Source organism: Olea europaea, chromosome 15 (genome assembly GCF_002742605.1).
Source record: "Olea europaea var. sylvestris chromosome 15, O_europaea_v1, whole genome shotgun sequence".
NCBI lineage: Eukaryota > Viridiplantae > Streptophyta > Magnoliopsida > Lamiales > Oleaceae > Olea > Olea europaea.
The window spans coordinates 20,185,170-20,204,024 of record NC_036251.1 but is presented as its reverse complement, the minus strand read 5'-3'; the positions used below and the strand labels follow the sequence as shown (position 1 = coordinate 20,204,024).

At 33.4% G+C, this 18,855-nt stretch overlaps 1 protein-coding gene across 1 annotated transcript; it reads left to right on the top strand.

Annotated features, from left to right (window-relative positions):
* Positions 1-7,326: 7,326 nt before the first annotated feature.
* On the top strand, positions 7,327-9,652 carry LOC111410416 (transcription factor bHLH91-like). The gene is made up of 4 exons (XM_023040730.1): positions 7,327-7,668; positions 7,759-8,671; positions 8,974-9,387; positions 9,484-9,652. The coding sequence occupies exons 2-4, from the start codon at positions 7,832-7,834 to the stop codon at positions 9,583-9,585; spliced, it is 1,356 nt and encodes a 451-aa protein (XP_022896498.1). The 5' UTR covers positions 7,327-7,668; positions 7,759-7,831; the 3' UTR covers positions 9,586-9,652.
* Positions 9,653-18,855: the final 9,203 nt, after the last annotated feature.

Here is an 18,855-nt window from a genome sequence, read left to right as displayed (position 1 = left end):
AAAAACAATTTGGGCAATTATAAAACTTTAGTTAAATATTATAAATATGTCCATTATGAGCACATTTTCATATGGTTTTTAGAGGTAGCCACATTTTCATTTTCCAAAGAGAAAGGCACTTAAGGAGCACAAGGGATAAGATGTAAGGAAGGAAGAACTTGGCTAGGCCATTAAAAGCTTGCTCAAGGTTATCATCTTTCCTTTATATATGAGCATTTAATAACATCCAATGATCTCAAGGTGATATAAAATTCTTTATTCATTTGGGTTTAATCTTCAAAAGAAAATTAATTTTCTATTGTGAAGATTAAATCCAATAACCAACACATACTTCTTTTAAGGGATTTGGGTTATCCTCCTAGGCAACCATTTTGACTACATTGTGACAATAAAGCAATATGTGGTATTGTCCGTAATTCGACTCGACATGATCATACAAAATATGAGTAGGTATATAATTTCTCCAATCAACAAGAATTTTAATGAGCTAATTCTGGAGTTACCTAATATTCAATCAAAGGATCATTGGATGATATCCTCACTAAAGCGATTTTAAATCGAGTGTTTTATAGTCTTCAAAAATGTTGAGGACGTGTGATATATATGCACCAACTTGACAGGGAATCTTGAAATATTGGGTTGATATTTAACTATCCTTGTAATTTTCCTTGTGAGTCATTCCTATTCTAGAGACAACATAGCTATACCTTAAGCGTGCATAGATTCATTTACTAACCAATAGCATTGTATTTATTTTTATCGCCAACTTATGAATCAAAAGCTTATTAAATCATTGACGCTACAAAATGAAACTTGGATGTTAAATCCATTGTCTTAGTTCTACATAACCTAAAATATTTATAATCTAAAATCTTCCCAAGATTTAACTTACAAATGATACCCTCCACATGTCATCAGCTAAAACCATACTTTCGGCAAGTAAAATAAATCAAGGAACTTCATATTGGATTTTGCATTGTAAGCTTATCCAAACAAGAAGACAAATACTGAAGTCTCATAAGAAAAAGGTTACAGAATTAATATGCATTTGGAGAAATAGCTTCACTAAAATTAGGATATCAAATCAAATGTAATGTTGAATTAAAAAAAAAATAATAATAATAATAAATTATTGTAAAGAACCATCCTGTGACATTTCTTGATTCGTTGTCGATATTAAGTCATGTAATATTTCATATTTTGTTCATTATTGTGCTTATTAGCCTTATCAGTTGTTAGGTGAAGAATTTCTTATCTGCACTTAGGAAATTTCATAATATATGGGCAATCAGAAGTTTAAATTGACATTCATTTTACTTTATTATAATTAGTACTTCAACAGAGCCCCATAAGTAATGGTTTCTCTACCTCATAGCTAACTCAAACTACCAAAATATTTATCATCTTATAAGATTGGAGTGCACGCATTTTTTTATTCTTGAACCAAGAAAAAGAAGAATGGGGAAGCACACAACTATTTTGTTCCCTAGAAAGAGTCGAGTTTGATGCCTGCAAAACTTTTTCCTTAAGACTTTATGGTGTTCATCGAACTGAAAATGTTCACGCATTGAATTCTTAGAAATCTATTATCATAAAGAACGTGCTAGAATAAATATCCGAACAATGTTTGTATGCCACAAGATATACGACAGAGAGTGATAGAATATGTGTTGGCATGATATGATATGATGAAAAAGTTGACTGTATTTTAGTCCAATAATAGGTTGCCATGTGACATTATGTTAAACATTAAGTCAGCCATTATGTTTGTATAGCATGATTGTAAATGTCCCAGTAATATGTTAAATGTTTTTGGATGATAATGAGCTGGTTACTTACGTTAACAAACATTACAAACACTTCAATCTGTTATATTCTAGCATCGATCTGTTTTGAACAAACTATGTTTCCGCGAATGAAAAACTAAGATATCATCCATATAATAGGTTTCTTGCCTTGTCGTTTAGTTCAACCTTTCAACTGCTAACTCCGCCAATGCAGGCAAATGTTTGTTTTCCCAGTTAAATAGTTTGTAGCAGAGGAAATTTTTACCCTTATCGATGTTTTTAATTTCTTCTCATTACTACTGATTTATGCACTATTATTTCTATTTACAAAGCAGAACTATTTCTTATTTCCTTGAGCTAACCAGCTTTTCCTGATTTAATTTTAAATTATAATTTGCAATATTATGAATTTGAAAGCACATTATGTAATTTCTTTACATATAACTTGCAGTCAGTGTAGCCTTGACGAGTCATATATTCTTTAAGCGGATTAATTTTCATTTCTAAATTATTTGCAAACCTACCAACTCATATGTATGCATAGATGAGTCAATAAGCATCAGTTGAGAAACATGTTTTGCATTTCTCAACTTCTGTAAATAATCAAATCAATAGAATTACATTTTCCAAATTTCTAATTGACACCATACTAGGATAGAGAATCATGTAAGCTCCTTGGTGGCATTGCTGATGAGAGCATAATGACTTCTCTTGAATGCATTTCTGGAGAAAGAAGTTGATCTTATATTTAAAGAATGATTCACTTTTAATTATCCATTTCCACAGATGTGTTCGCTAATTAATCTGATTGTTTGTTCATTGGAATATTAAGCAGTGTTTTAAAGATGAGGCCTAGATGGACCTCCTTTTCAAACCTTGACATTATATGTTGAATCAGTGCACATTACTGGTAACTAACCTCATCCTGATTGTTTGGCATTCACAGCAATTGTGTGAGTAACCTTTTTTTACTATCAAATGATTGAGTACCTTTTGCATCCCAAAATTACAGGAACCTCACTTGTAATTAGGGAATCTCCTATAGGAAAATATTTATATTATAATAATTTTTATTTTTTATTACATATATGTAGTCTATTATGCTTTTTTCTTTATTTTTTATAATTTATATTGCTGCCTTCTTCATTTTGTTGAGATTTGTTATTCCATTTTGCCATTTTTACTGCAATTTTTATATTTCGGCACGTCAACTCTTGTTAAGCTAACTTTAAGAATAAATGTCACAATATTTCTTTCGCGCCAGCTTTACATGACTTCATATTGTATATGTAATTGTGAGCTGTATTATAAATTATTTATTAACGAAATTAATATTTTATTTGCTGCATAGTGCAGAACAATAAATTATATACTCGAGTGGCTGTTTCATTTTTAAATGGATGTCTTGACGAGACCATCTAATGATGAAACATGAAGGGTGTTAAGGGATATAATCTCATATCGAATAAAGACGAAAATATAGACCAATTTATAATGTCTCAAACCATTCCTATTAATAGGGTTGATCTTTTAAGATAGAATCTTAAATCTTAACATTGTATCAGAGCCAATTAAACTCCAATGAGCCATTTGATTTGATTAAGACTCATGAATGAGCAGACGGATTTCAAGATTGATCTTCTCAAAAGCCACCGTCTTACTGAGGCATATTTAGGATATAATCCCACATCAAATAAAGATGAAAATATAGCCCAACTTATAAGGTCTTGGACTACTTCTCTTAACAAGGTCAATCTTTTAAGATGAAACCTCAAGTTTTAACAAAAGGTTTGTGAAAGAAGCCCATGAAAGGAAAGTTTACAAGTTATAGAGGTCCATTTATAGACTCAAGTAAGTTTCCAGGTCTTTGAATGTAAGATTTAATCAAACCATTAATACCTATGATTTTGACCCAAATTTGGATGAACCCTATGTATACAAGTATGCAAGGGAAGGGCGTAGTTTTTTCTGATTCTTTATGTATATGAATTCTACTCATTGAAAATGATGTAGGGACACCGTCATCTGTAAAGAATGGTTGTAACAACAGTTTGATATGAAGAACTTGGGAGAAACCAATTATGTTTTGAAATTTCTTATATTACGAGATAGGAAAAACAGAATGATAGCATTATCCCAAGCTTTATATATTGACAAAATTTTATCTAGATTCATAATGCAAAATTTCAAAAAGGGACAACTTCCTTTTAGATATGGAATTCATCTATTCAAGCAACATTTACCCAAGACTCCAACGTAGATTACTTGAAAAAGGTCTCTTATGCTTTTGTTGTGGGAAGCCTCATGTATGCTATGCTTTGTACTAAATCCGATTATTATACTGTGGGTATTATTAGTCGTTATCAATCTAATCCAAGATTAGGACATTAGGTAGCGATGAAGCATATACTCAAATACCTTCGGAGAACGAGAGCATAATGACTTCTCTTGAATGCATTTCTTGAGAAAAAAGTTGTTCTTATATTTAAAGAATGATTCACTTTTAATTATCCATTTCCACAGATGTGTTTACTAATTAATCTGATTGTTTGTTCATTGGAATATTAAGCAGTGTTTTAAAAGACGGGGCCTAGATGTGAAGTAAAAGCCTTACATATGAAGATAGGCATGCGATTTTTTCTTGTAAACCTTTTTTCTATCATAGTGAATTACTAAAGTGGCGGGAGAGTGACGTAGTCTCACATTGAGGCATACATCTACTGATATAAGATTTCAATTCTTCTGTGTTTCAACAGTAACATATTATTCCATGAAAACATCGTGATGCAATCATATCACATCTCAATTGGGCAGATATTTCGATTCCAGCGAATGTACCTAATAAAAAATAGATTCATGTCCAGATGCGTGTCATTTGAACTCAATTCAGTTGAGTTCATGGCTTGAAACTCGTTCAAAAGATCAAATGCATGGAGCTTTTACTATCTGTGTCAATTATTTTTTATTTTTTATTTTTTTGATAGATTACTCTCTATAGAATGGAATTAGGGTTTATAATTCTCAAGATATTGTCATCTTGTCACAAGCGCCTTTTCGAACCTTGAGATTAGGTCGAATCAGTGTACATTACTGGTAACTAACCTCATCCTGATTGTTTGGCATTCACAGCAATTGTGTGAGTAACCTTTTCTAACATCAAATGATTGGGTACCTTCTGCCTCCCAAAATTATAGGAACCTCACTTGTAATTAGGGAATCTCTTAGGAGAATATTTTTATTTTTTATTACATAGCTGCAGTCTATTATGCATTTTTTCCTTGTTTTTTAAAATTTATATTGCTGCCTTCTTCATTTTGTTGAGATTTGTTATTCCGTTTAACCATTTTTACTGCAATTTTTATATTTCGGCACGTCAACTCTTGTTAAAATGATGTCTTTTCATTGTTAATAAAAGTTAATGTGCAGCGATATCACTATGTAGAGGGGGACAACCAACAAATGGTTAAACGGGGACAACATATATCGTATATAACTCATCTTTTATATCGTTCTACTTCCTTTTGGTTACTACACACATGAAAATTAATATGAATAAGGATCTATAATGTCCATACTTGTTAAGAAGTGAATAATTTAGCATTTTCTTAGATGAAAAAACAGAAATAATTAGAAACTTTTTCATTTGTAACAACTCGAATGAGATGAGACTGAGCAAGAAGAAAATCATGAAAAAAGTTCTTTGTCAAGCTAACTTTAGTAATAAATGTCACAATATTTCTTTCGCACCAGCTTTACATGACATCTATTGTATATGTAATTGTGAGCTGTATTGTAAATTATTTATTAACGAAATTAATTTTTATTTGCTGTTTAGTGTAGAAGAATAAGTTATATACTCGAGTGGCTGTTTTAGTAGTTAGTTAAGGCGCTCAAATTGCATGGAGTGAATTACTGGTTAATGGGGTCCACACCAGATTGTAATATGAAATTTGGTAGCATCGTTCAAATCTTCAACTTTCCTTTTGAGCAAAAATTTTTCCAGGTTATCATTAAGGAGGATAACGAGATAGGACAAGACGGAACGGTACGAGAGATGGGGAGACCAGAAGGGTGGCCCTCCCAGTCTTCCATCCTACTATAGGGGTCAATACGGGGATTTTTGTATTGTTTCTCCAGTTACTTTTTGGCATATTTTCTTGAATACATTTTCGATATAAAAGTGTAGAATTAAAAACTAAAATGAAAATAAAAACCAAGATGGGGACCATAATTCTCGTCTCCACCCCTATTCTCAATTTCGTCACATTAGAGCTGCGGATTAAAAATAACATTGCACTTGCAGATAAAATTCAGCCCAAGATAATGGAAACATATAAATATAAAAAGAAGTAGAGTACAACATCATGAAGTCTAGCATTTCGATGGCTTATTTGGTAATATGGACAGTTTAAAAATATTAATTGAGAAAAAATATTCACTTATATTATCATTAATCTTATTATAAATCTAACTATGTTATTCAATTATGTTAATTTATTACTAAATTTATGTTACTCTTTAGTGTAGAATAAAATTAAATTTTTAGTAAATTTTGATAAAAATTGACGAAATGTGTGGATAAAATTGTTGAATTTGACTTAGAAGTTTTAGTAGATTTTAATCTATACCAAACGAGGGCTATAAGTCATGATCATTGGACTGCCTAATGTACTTATTCATTTTATTATTTATTTTATTTTGTTCTTTTAAACTACACGTTTCACCATTTCAAGTTTTTTCTTTTCTTTTCTTTTTTTCCCCTTTTCTCTTATCGCCGTTTTCTTTTATCTTCGACAATACCCAAAAACTTGTAGGGATGCAAAAAGGATATTCAAAGTAAAAGAACTTATACCCCCCAAAGGAGATGAGATGTTACAATCCAAATAAATGGAAAAAAAAAAATGATTGAATTAAAAAAAAAAAAAAGTTCAATTCATAACTATCAAACCACCATAAAATGGAATACTTATTCATACCATAACAAAATAAAATACAAATTTAGGAGGTTTCAGTAATTGAAAATATGATGAAAATGCTTAACATCGAGAAAACTGAGAATAAAAGGTTAAAATTGGTCTTTGCTACATTTCATGTGTTGTGTCACACTCCTTGTTATCATGTATTTTATGAAATATTTTGTAATCTTATGGTCACTTTCACAATTATTATTTTCGTCAATCGCAGTAAATCAATGTCTTAACATGTTCAACTTAAGTCTGGCATAACCAAATCTTTATAACCAAATCTTTATATCTTAATATGAAATTACACAAGCATATACTCTTTTAAATGTTAAAATCAGTTTTAGACTAATATTACTACTTTGAGTTTGGTGGGTGGGGAGGGGTGGGGTGGGGTGGGGAGTTAGGGGTGAAAATTGAAAGTTGAAAGGTAGACAAGAGAATAATGAATTGGTCAGTGCAAAATTAAGGTGCAGTAGTGTACTCAGAAAATACGAAGATCATGAGTCGGGGCCCCAGTACATGGAATTTCAGCAACCAACTTCCAAACTTTGGCAATAGAGTTTGGCTAAGCTTGCTTATAAGTAATTTTCTTGATTAGTATGATACTTCTTAAAAAAGTACTCATAAGAAACTTATAGGCTTAGCCAAAGAAAAAACATGCTTCTCTTTCACTTCCCCCTAACCCCAAACAAACCAACCAACTATTCCTTTATTTGCTACCAATACCATCTTCTCTTCTTTTCCATCCCTCCAATCTTTACTACTCAGAACTTTTTGATTTTCATGGAATTATAATTTTATTTTTCCTTAATCACATTTTTTTGTGGGTTTCATATATCTTCTGCTGTTTCTTAATTTGAAGCAGAATTGAAATTTTATTGGAAAAGCCTGCCTTTTAGCTTTTTCTTGATACCAAGGTCAGGGTTTTTGCAGATTCTTTTCTTCTTCTTCTTTTTTATGAGTCCTTGTACTGTATTTCTTACAGTTTTTTTGTTTGTTTCTTGAAGGTTCAAAGACAGGGAAAACGACCCCAATATACGGGAGACAATAAAACAGTTTTAATCAGGTGAATCGCAAAACATGTATGAAGGAAGTGGTTGTTTTGATCCCAGCAATATGCAGCAGCAAGAAGGTTTGATTCAAGCTGAGGATGGTTTTTCACAAACCCATATACCAAACTGCAGCAACCCAAGTTTTTCCATGGAGGAACACTCGAATTACCCTCTAAATCACCCCATTCAACAAGATGTTGCTGCTGCAGTCTTGGAGATGGAGCTTCAACAGCAAATAATACAGCAAGGGGAGACTCATTTGATGCAGGAAATTTTGCATGATTCAAACTGGCAAGATATGAGTAATTTTAATGGAAATATGAATCAGTATTCATTGCCAGAAACTCCATATACCACTACACCTGATTTGCTCAATATGTTTTCTTTGCCTAGATGCTCACCATCCACAGCCTCTTTGCTTCCTAATTCATCTCTTTCCTTTCCAAACTCAGCCCATAAATCCCCCAATTTTTTGGCTTCCGTTGGCCTCTTAGGGGATCTTAATCCAGTCGATGGCGCATCAGCCTCAGCAAGTGTTATATATGATCCTTTATTGCCTTTGAATCTTCCACCACAGCCCCCTTTACTGAGGGATTTGTTACACTCTTTACCTCATGGAGGTTATGCAACGGGAGGTTCAAGGACTAGTGGATCCTTGTTCCCTGGGATGGTGGATGAGAGAGATGTGAATGGTGGTGATGGGAGGCATTTTGATAATGGGGTTTTTGTCTTTAATGGTGATATGGATTGTATTGGTAAAAATAAGAATGGAAAGGATACTAAACATTTTGCTACTGAGAGGGGTAGGAGAGTTCTTCTCAATGACAAATTCAAGGCTTTGAGGAGCTTGGTTCCCAACCCCATCAAGGTAAAAGCTTTCTCCATATATAGAACTCTTACGGTAGTTGAAATTCTGTCTTTTTTACATACATATATTCTCGTTTATGTACACATTTGCAAAATATCAAAAAATTTCACTTTTGGAGATGGATCAAAAAAGGGCAGTCTGTAGACTTTTCAAGACAAATTTCTGCTAGTATAACGAATGATCTCTTGATTCGAGGATTCAATTGAACTAGCTATTTTACGATGTACAAAATATATATTTTTGTTCCTTTACTTCATGCAAGTGGTTTTAAAATTTTGATACTTTTGTGAGAACAAATTAAGAATGATAGAGCCTCGATTGTTGGAGATGCTATCGACTACATAAATGAGCTTAAGAGGACAGTGAATGAGCTAAATGTGCTGGTGGAGAAGAAGAGATGCAGTAAGGAGAGGCTGAAAAGGACCAAAAGAGAAGGTGACACAATGGAGGGGAATATTGACACAAAGTCTTTAGATGACATGGGACAGCCTTATAATGGCTCATCCTTAAGAAGCTCATGGCTCCACAGGAAATCGAATAACACCGAGGTGGATGTGCGCATTGTGGACGATGAAGTTACTGTCAAGCTTGTTCAACAGAAGAGAACCAATTGCTTACTTCTTGTATCAAAGGTTCTTGAGGAGCTTCAGCTTGATCTTAACCATGTTGCTGGAGGCCTAATTGGGGATTACTATAGCTTTTTGTTCAACTCTAAGGTAGTTTTAGTAAATTCTTTCATCTTCATTGATCTATATTTATAATCTGATCATGAAGTTAATAAAATTTTGGTACGATTTAATGTCATTGTGCAGATCTGTGAAGGTTCGATTGTATATGCGAGTGCGATAGCAAACAAGCTTATCGAAGTTGTGGACAAGCAGTATGCAGCAATTCCACCAACTAATAGCTATTAGGCATGTATACATGTAGGAGTCTTTTTTTTATAATATAGCACTTTTTTAGTACTTATTTTGATCTAAAACAGTATTGAGATTAACAACTAATTAATTATTGAATTGGGAATTATGCTTTATTTTGACTGGTATAGACAGCAGAAGATTGATCTGAATAGTAAGTTGCAGTTTTACTCCAGAAGAGTAGATCAGATAATAAGTTAGTTTCAAACTTTGAACATATATGTACAGTTACTCAATATGGGCTTGCAAAAAGTACATGACCTGCAGTCTCACAGTTGCAGCTTAACCATGTCTTCAGTTAACCACAGTTGAAGTTCCACAGATACAAAATAAAGTGAGGTTCGGGTCTCAACCTAGTTAAATATCTGAATTTGAATCCTAATTAATTGAAACAAACCATCAATTTGGTCAATTTGGAGGTTAAAATCGCACGCGACTTTTACTTGACTAAAAGTTGGACGTCCAACTTCAAATCACATAAAAATTGTATGCTACTTTAACGTTTAGATTCACAAACTGAAATGAAATAAAATACCAGGCTAGCTATCATAATATTAAATGGCATATAAATGGAATTGCATTATTGAGTTATTAATGGGACGCTTTTAAGGGTAAATCCCATGCCGTTTAAATAATTAACTGTTAATTTGTTTATATTTGCAGATGAATATTGTTGATTGGAAGAGGATAGAAGTTGAATAGAGACTGATGACTACAACTTACGCTGGTGAATATTAGGAAGCAGATATGTTGGCAGATAACCTTTTAATTTATCGCTTAAATATATGCTAATTGACTCACACAGTTACGTTTGTATGGACAATTTTAAAAAGCAGCATATAGATATACAGCATATATTGGTTGATTTCGTTCCTCCACCTATCATGATCAAGATTCATTGAAAATGAATCACTGGATAATCTGTAATTCGTCGGGTTTGGTGCTCATGTGAATTAAGTGCAGTTAAAGATTACTTTTTATTTTAATCGATAGTTCATTAGTCTACGACCCATTGAGAGCAAATGACAATACTTTACACATCTATGTTACTAGGTAAATTCCAATTTGACTAATGTTAAAACTTCAAATAAAATTTTAGTTAATGACACGACCCATTCTGAATCAGTTTTAGGAATCGAAACATGATGTGCTCCAATGATGAACGTTGGTTACATGCCAAACCTAACATCGCGCTACATGTATAGGCAAATGATTCACAAGCATCTTACAGGGATGACATGGCAAATTAAAAAAAAAAATCTCATTCACTCATTTTCTCCCAATCTTGAGCCAAAATTTCATCCCTCACTTATAGCCGGTGTCACCACCATCCTCCGCAACTCCAGCTGTCGTCGAATCGCTGAATTTGAAGAACAACCAAATTGTGTATAATACCATTAACATATGTGTGCCACGCGATTTATGTAACGTGATTTAACCGCAAGCGTACGGTGTCAAGTTTTGTAGTATATTAAGGAATTGAAAAGTGTCGAATCCACAGGAATTGATATAATTGATATTCGACTTCTACTGAATACTATAATTGTGTCCGCGTTTACTTTATCTAGACAATCGGATGTTAAATTGATGTTTGAATGTTAAACTAGTGTCGATGAATTAAATAACGCAAGGAACGTGAGGCAATTTCTAAAGATTAAATCAAAATTACGTAATGTCTAGGGAGTGATTTCATCGTATTCTCGACATAATTCTCAATCCCTATAGATATTTCCATCAACTATTTCCCGAATTCATAGGCAAGAATCCTAAATTAATTCTATTTCCCCCTCTCGAGCGTCAAATAGAACATATCTCTATATTTTAACCCAATATCTCTATTCCGAATTAAATATATAAAGATTATCACGCACTTGGTTCTTGTTTTACCCTCAAAGATTCGCACTTTCTCTCGAAACCTACAAATCTAGGTTATTTTGTTCTTAGATCACGCCTAAATTTTTATCTCTCGAGCGTCAAATTTAGAACATCAATTCATTCAATTGGTGATCAGGCAACTGAAAACATTAAGCAAGAACAATACAAATCAATTCTAGAAAATTAAATGGAAATACTATGAAGAAATTAAATCATGTCTCAAATAGGTTACATCAAACCCTAGATTTAAAAGTTTAGTTCATGATTGAGAAGAAAAAGATAAGAAAAACTCAGTTTGCTGTTTGATTTCTTCTCCAAATCTGGTGAATTTCCTCTCAATCGATGTTTCCTTTGCCTCTTTCTCTTCAGCCATCCAACCCCTTGAGATTAGGTCTTTGAAATGTATTTATAGTGTGTAGGAGTTTTGGAAAGATTTGGGGATGAATTGGGCCGAGAAAGAATGGTAAAAACCCAAAAAATTACTCCCGCTAGGCGGTGCGCTCGTGACCACTTCGGTTGCACTGCACAGCCTTCAGTATTTTTATCATAATTCTTTCTTCCAATATCCGATTGAAGTGATTCAAGATGATTTGAAAAGGTAATTCAAAGGGCTACAACTTTGATTCAGGCATCATTCTCCAATTCGTTTGTTTGATATGTCTAAAATGGGTCTGAATGTGAGACTAAAAATCCGGTGCAAAACTTTTCGGTTGGAAAATGATTTATGATCATATCTTTACTAAATTTGATCCCTTTGACATCTTTCTTCATCCAATTGGCTTCCAGAACTCTCGGTTCATTCCAAGTTTCGACACAAATTTTGATTATGTGCACCTTAGTCCTCGAACTTTGGATCTCTTACATTTTGGTTCTTTCATCCAATTTCACCAACTTTTGCCTATTTCTTTCATTTGGCCTCTTTTATCACTTGTTTCTCCACTTCATCCATCCTTCAAAATAGCATGAAAACTACATGTTAGCACCTCTAAAATACATGAGAATTAACTAAATAATAAGCTTAATGGTCTTGATATGAAGAGTGAAATATCACTCATCAATGTGCCCCCTTCAGTAAAATTATTTTCTACCGCAAAAATCAACACATAGAGGGACATTTGATATGGGTTGTGATGATGTGTTTCGTGCAACTGCTTTAAATCGACAAACAGTAACGTTTTTGTCACACCCCCAAATTAATATTGATATCTATACACAACCTAGATATAGAATTTTACATATTTTTTTTTCGAGTTTGTTAACTTCTAATCACCTGTGACACGATCATATAACATATTGAAACCCAAAATCATATCGCCATAATCCAACATATATATATTCTGAGCTTATAAATATGTCTACAGGCCATTTCAAAAGTACACTATATAGGATTCCAAAATATAATCCAACAGATGGCAGCCTACAAAATAACCCTACAGGTCGTCATCCATGTACATCAAACTCTGGAATCCTGTAGGAGCTCCACAGCTAGCCATGCTCTCTATGTAGTTCCGTGTTCACCTACAATGCAAGAACTACATAAGCCAATACTTAGTAAGCAAAATCATGCATGTCCTGAACATGAGTAATAACAACATATGACACCATGCCATTTACTTTAAATATCATGATAAAAATATCATATTTCAATATTCGTCAAAGTCGACTAGAAATCATTTCACTTGAAATCTTTCATTTCATTGGGCCCTTGACCCACCTACTATGCACCGGATAGAGCTCTGCATAATATCAATATCAATAATCAAGTGGCCAATATGAAATCGACACCGACAAGTGGACCATCCTCTCGTGACCACTAGAGGCCCATCCCCTGACTACCTCTATGATCACCCAAGAAGTCTTCCACCCGGCAGCGCCAATAATCATAACAAGGGCATAGTCGAGTGGTCCGCCCTCCCGTGATCACCAAAGGCCCATCCCCTATCTACCTTTGCAATCACCCAGGAAGTAACACCCGCAATGCCAAACATATCACATAAGCATGCCTCACATGCCTCGGTGCCCTAGTAGTGGTCAATAAAACATTTATAATGAAACTCACTTTGAAATCATATTTTGCATGCAGTATTTTCAACCATGTTACATGTCGTGCATGCATATGAAAATGCTCATAAATGAAAATCGATGTCAATAGGTTACGCAATCTCATACTCAATGATCGTAACCACCATATGATGTGCTATAAGCCTCTTATCAAAGTTACGTGGATATTTCAACATTACTATGTCACATATACTAGGTTCTTGCATTGTAGTTGCAAATGGATTTTCACTTACCTTTCGCCTTTATGTGTGTAAGCTACTATGGTGTGTGTATCAATTCCCTTTTTCGCTCAACGTCGAAAAGTCGCCTGAATTGTCATCTAATATTAAATACAATCCTCCATTTAATAATCTTAACACACACAATCCCAAAATACGTCCAGTCACGCCAAAACAATTTAGACAAAATCATTATTTCAAGTTATCGATGGCATTACAAACTAATCCAATAAGTCTCGCTATCTCTCGAGTCCAATTATGAACGTCAACGTCATCCAATTGTTTTCGACAACCTAGTATTCCTTAGGATATATTTTCTATGCCCAAGAGTTCATTAGGGGTTATCTAAATGTTGAAATCACATTAAATACCCAAATGGACAGAATCTGTTTTCTAGGTTTCTGTCACCGTCCACTCATTTTTCAAATTCTTTTTCATGTCCTTACCTATATTTAACGGCTCCCAAACTTTTACCACACCTATAACATATATGTGAAGATAATCAGATCATAACATTGTGACAAATGAAGTGTTTGGAGCTTCAAAAACAGTCCATTTTCCACTACATAAAATCAGGCAGTTTTTCCCTTTGACTGTTTTCGGTTTCCATTTTATTATTATGATACCAACAGAATTCTAGGCCATTAAAATCATTTCTACACTCCCTACTTACATATAAAAACGTTCATATTGATATATATAAGTTAAACACTAAGTATCATCCCAAAATCAAGGTATAAATCACTCAATCCAGCAATTCCTCATCTTTGTCCAGATTAATTTCTTTCAAATTCTTGCCATTAATTACCCCTATTTAGGCATCATAACATCATTAGAAACACTCCAACTTAATCACAAACAACTTCAGATGTTCAAGAAATCATAAACCCCTTAAGAAATAATAGAAACAAACCTCAAAACTGTGGAGTAACAAGGCTGTTCAGAAATTCCAGCTTCTTGCTTCTAATTCTCTTTGGCTGTTTCACCCTCTTTTCACTTGGAATCACTTAGGGAAGAGTTAAGGGAGTTAATATATTATCTAGGAGGTAAATGAGTGGTCTTTAAATAGTTGAAGTCGTGCATATTACTTAAGGATTAAGAATACCATGGGCTAAGGAGGTGGCTTCTTGCAGCCAACTTTGACTTCTCCCTTGCACCACATGGAGCCATTTGTGACTTAGAAGAGTTATAAATATCTTAGGTAAAGTTCTAAGGACTTATAGGACGTGTTGGAGGCTTAAGGTTGAAGGAATTAGAGGTTAAAGTGGCAAGTCGTCACATGTTAAGTAGGTGTTGTCTCCTTTGATTAGATTCTGATTTTACATCTATCCTTGCAGGTATAAATCAAGTGTCATTCGTTTATTTTGATGTGCTTACAATCTATTTCACTTGCATTAAGATCCCAAAGTACTTTATAGATCTAATTCCTCAGCTGTTCATTTAATTTCTTACCCGATTCTCAACCGATTTCAACAATTCGCACCTCAATATTTATAATGTCGTATAAGACATATATTATTACGTTGTGATAATGTCACTTCATCCCTCATGTCCCAAATATCTGAATTACCTATCTAGGGTTTAAGGTGACCTTGATTAGCCGAATGGAAAGCTTGAACCTTTGTTGATACAAATTTTCGGCCTTTCAAATATTACATTACTTACCAAGCCAATCTCCAACATTTAGTTAATCTACCTTTCTATCATAGCTCAATATAAAATTCACCACCTAGATCGAAGAGTCGAAGGTTATCACCATGTAAAGATTTTAAAGCCTTGATGATCAAATGCATCGTTTTAAGAGAAGGCAATCAGGAAATTGATACAAATGATAATGTAATTAGCATGAAATGCATGAATCATATTGGCCAAATGTAAAACGTGAAGTTCGGGGTATTACAATTTTATACTGGTTATAATGATTCAAGTACTTGTTGATCCCAAAAGCAATGCAAGATTTTGATTTAATAACAATAATGAAATATTCAAAATCGCACCACGAAAACAAGATTAAAATAAAGTAGAAAAAGAGAAACTAAATAGAGGAACGATGAATTTTATTAAACCCGACAATATGGAGAGATTACAACTGAACAGCGAAAAAGTTTCTATAAAATTGACGGAGGTTCCTTTAATTTATAGGCCACGTCCATAACCCTAAAAGAACCCTAAAAGGTAAGAAATTAGGTTATAATTAAGAAAAATCACGTCAAAGGAAAAAAATATGGAGCCCAGATTTTGTTTCCTTAATTTTTGGATTCAATTGATTTTCCAAATCTCTTACGTAAACGGAAGAATCCAAAGCCTAATTTTGAGGCACACCGTTAACAATACTCAATCCCAAATGGGCACTCTTAATTGGCGCACTAATCCTTACTTTTCAACAAATTGACTCAATCCAATAGGAATTTCGGAGGAATGGGATTTGGGGAGGGTTCTGACACACTCCGCCCCGTGTAACACTACTAAATCTGGAAGTGGCATGCGCCGATGATAGATACCAACTAAAAGCCGGACCCACCATCAAGGCTACTACAAATACAATATATCACTTTTTATACATCATTTTTCTAACCGAATTTCGGCATTATCTCCCCAGTAAATAAAACTAACCAACCTGTGATCAATTTCATACAAATTCCAAACTGTAGCACATCACAATAAAGATAAGCTGAAATCTCAATCTTTACCAAGAAATAAAATGAAATATACATATGGATACAAAATGCATAGTGAGCCCCATAACTATTTACAAGTAATGCAAAATCACATTTAGACATGAACATGCATCCCAAAACACTGACTACATGTTCTATGAAGTGAGTCATACCAACAAATTAATTTATAGCATAACCCTAAAAGAACCCTAAAAGGTAAGAAATTAGGTTATAATTAAGAAAAATCACGTCAAAGGAAAAAAATTTGGAGCCCAGATTTTGTTTCCTTAATTTTTGGATTCAATTGATTTTCCAAATCTCTTACGTAAACTTGAAGAATCCAAAGCCTAATTTTGAGGCACACCGTTAACAATACTCAATCCCAAATGGGCACTCTTAATTGGAGCTCTAATCCTTACTTTTCAACAAATTGACTCAATCCAATAGGAATTTCGGAGGAATGGGATTTGGGGAGGGTTCTGACACACTCGCCCCGTGTAACACTACTAAATCTGGAAGTGGCATGCGTCGATGATAGATACCAACTAAAAGTCGGACCCACCATCAAGGCTACTACAAATACCATATATCACTTTTTATACATCATTTTTCTAACCGAATTTCGGCATTATCTCCCCAGTAAATAAAACTAACCAACCTGTGATCAATTTCATACAAATTCCAAACTGTAGCACATCACAATAAAGATAAGCTGAAATCTCAATCTTTACCAAGAAATAAAATGAAATATACATATGGATACAAAATGCATAGTGAGCCCCATAACTATTTACAAGTAATGCAAAATCACATTTAGACATGAACATGCATTCCAAAACACTGACTACATGTTCTATGAAGTGAGTCATACCAACAAATTCTGTCGTGTGGTTCTGACTCCAAAATCAAGGCTCAACGCCAAAAGATGCCCAAATTCTCAACTGCTGCCTAATAAAAAAAACGTGGAAAAGTATATGAATTGATAGCTCAGTGAGTAGAAAAGTTCAAAATGAATATATTTTTTCATTTATACATTTTTATTGAAAATCAAATTCATATCATTTGATAATTCACAAACTTCCATCATGTAATTATAGCCAAAAAGTGAAATATTCATATAAGGTCATAAAATATCATATTAAAATCATGATATAATATCAGCTGATAACCATGCTATAATCTCATCACATCAAATGTGCTGAAAAATTCACCAAAAATGTACCATCTGACTGAAATATGTAATCCGCCTCTCGGGCTAAGAACGAGAGCAGGTCTTAAAGACCTCTCATAATCAATTCTAGAATACAATCAAGGCCCCTCTGTGAATTATATGTACACGATCAAGACCAATGTCAAGTCAAGACCCTCCGTGTAGAATAGAACACGGCTAATGCCCCTCTGTGAACTAGAAGAAGTATATAATCATGGGTACTTTTCTGGCCGATCTCAATATTACATGTCTTAGATACCAAACAAATCTTAATATCACATGTCTTATATAAATGTGTCATAAATAATCTTTGATATTCCACATGTATTATAATAAAAGATATTTTCATAATGACCATATAATTCGAACACATAATTGCACATACATTGATAAAATAATTAATTCATAAATACTTTAAAAATATTTATATTTTTCCACTTACAGAACTATGTACGTCAAAATCAACTCGATTGGTACGCTGTCCCGATAATCGTATCGCCGCCTGAAATATGATATCATTTTTAAATCAATAATTAACCAATTGAAGTAATTTCAATAATTAAATAAGCAATACTCAAACTTAATTATTTCACATTTAGGCGATTTCTAAAGTCACTTTAATTACTAAAACTAATTTTTCTTTCATTTTACTCAATTTCATAGTTTATTATACTTACCCCCTTCAATAAAATTAAATTTAATCTGACAACTATAAAATCAAACACAACCTTTCAATAAATAACTTTTTACTTATCTTTCAAAATTGAGGAATTCAAGCCTAATAGTATAACACACTTAATTCCTAATACGTTGGCAAATTTTCCTTTTTTTTTCTTCTTGTTCTTCCTTTTTTTTCTTTTTTCTTTTTTCTTTCTCTTTTCTCTCTTCTTCTTCTCTCTGGTCCGTTTTCTTTTGTTTGTGTTGTGTGTGTGTTACTAAATTGGTTTTGGATTTGTATAAGTTTTCCACCGCCTACCACTTTAGTTTTATCTTTTGCCCCCTTTTTTTGTGTATGTTTGACTTTTTTTTTTTTTTTAACTTAATGTATTACAAAACTCACATCTTTAAAAGAATTTCGTCCTCGAAATTCAATTGATCATGTATGAAAAAGTCGTGGATACTGAGAACGCATCTGCTCTTCATTTTCCCATGTCGCTTCTTCTACAGCCTGATTTTTCCACAAAACTTTAACCAAAGGAATAGTCTTACTGCGCAAGACATGTTCCTTCCTGTCCAATATCTGAAT

Bases quoted from the DNA above. Each gene is read 5' to 3' on its own strand.
- LOC111410416 (XM_023040730.1), top strand. From the start codon at position 7,832: ATGTATGAAGGAAGTGGTTGTTTTGATCCCAGCAATATGCAGCAGCAA. The intron at 8,672-8,973 runs GTAAAAGCTTTC...GAACAAATTAAG, and splicing joins TGGTTCCCAACCCCATCAAG to AATGATAGAGCCTCGATTGT. The intron at 9,388-9,483 runs GTAGTTTTAGTA...GTCATTGTGCAG, and splicing joins GCTTTTTGTTCAACTCTAAG to ATCTGTGAAGGTTCGATTGT.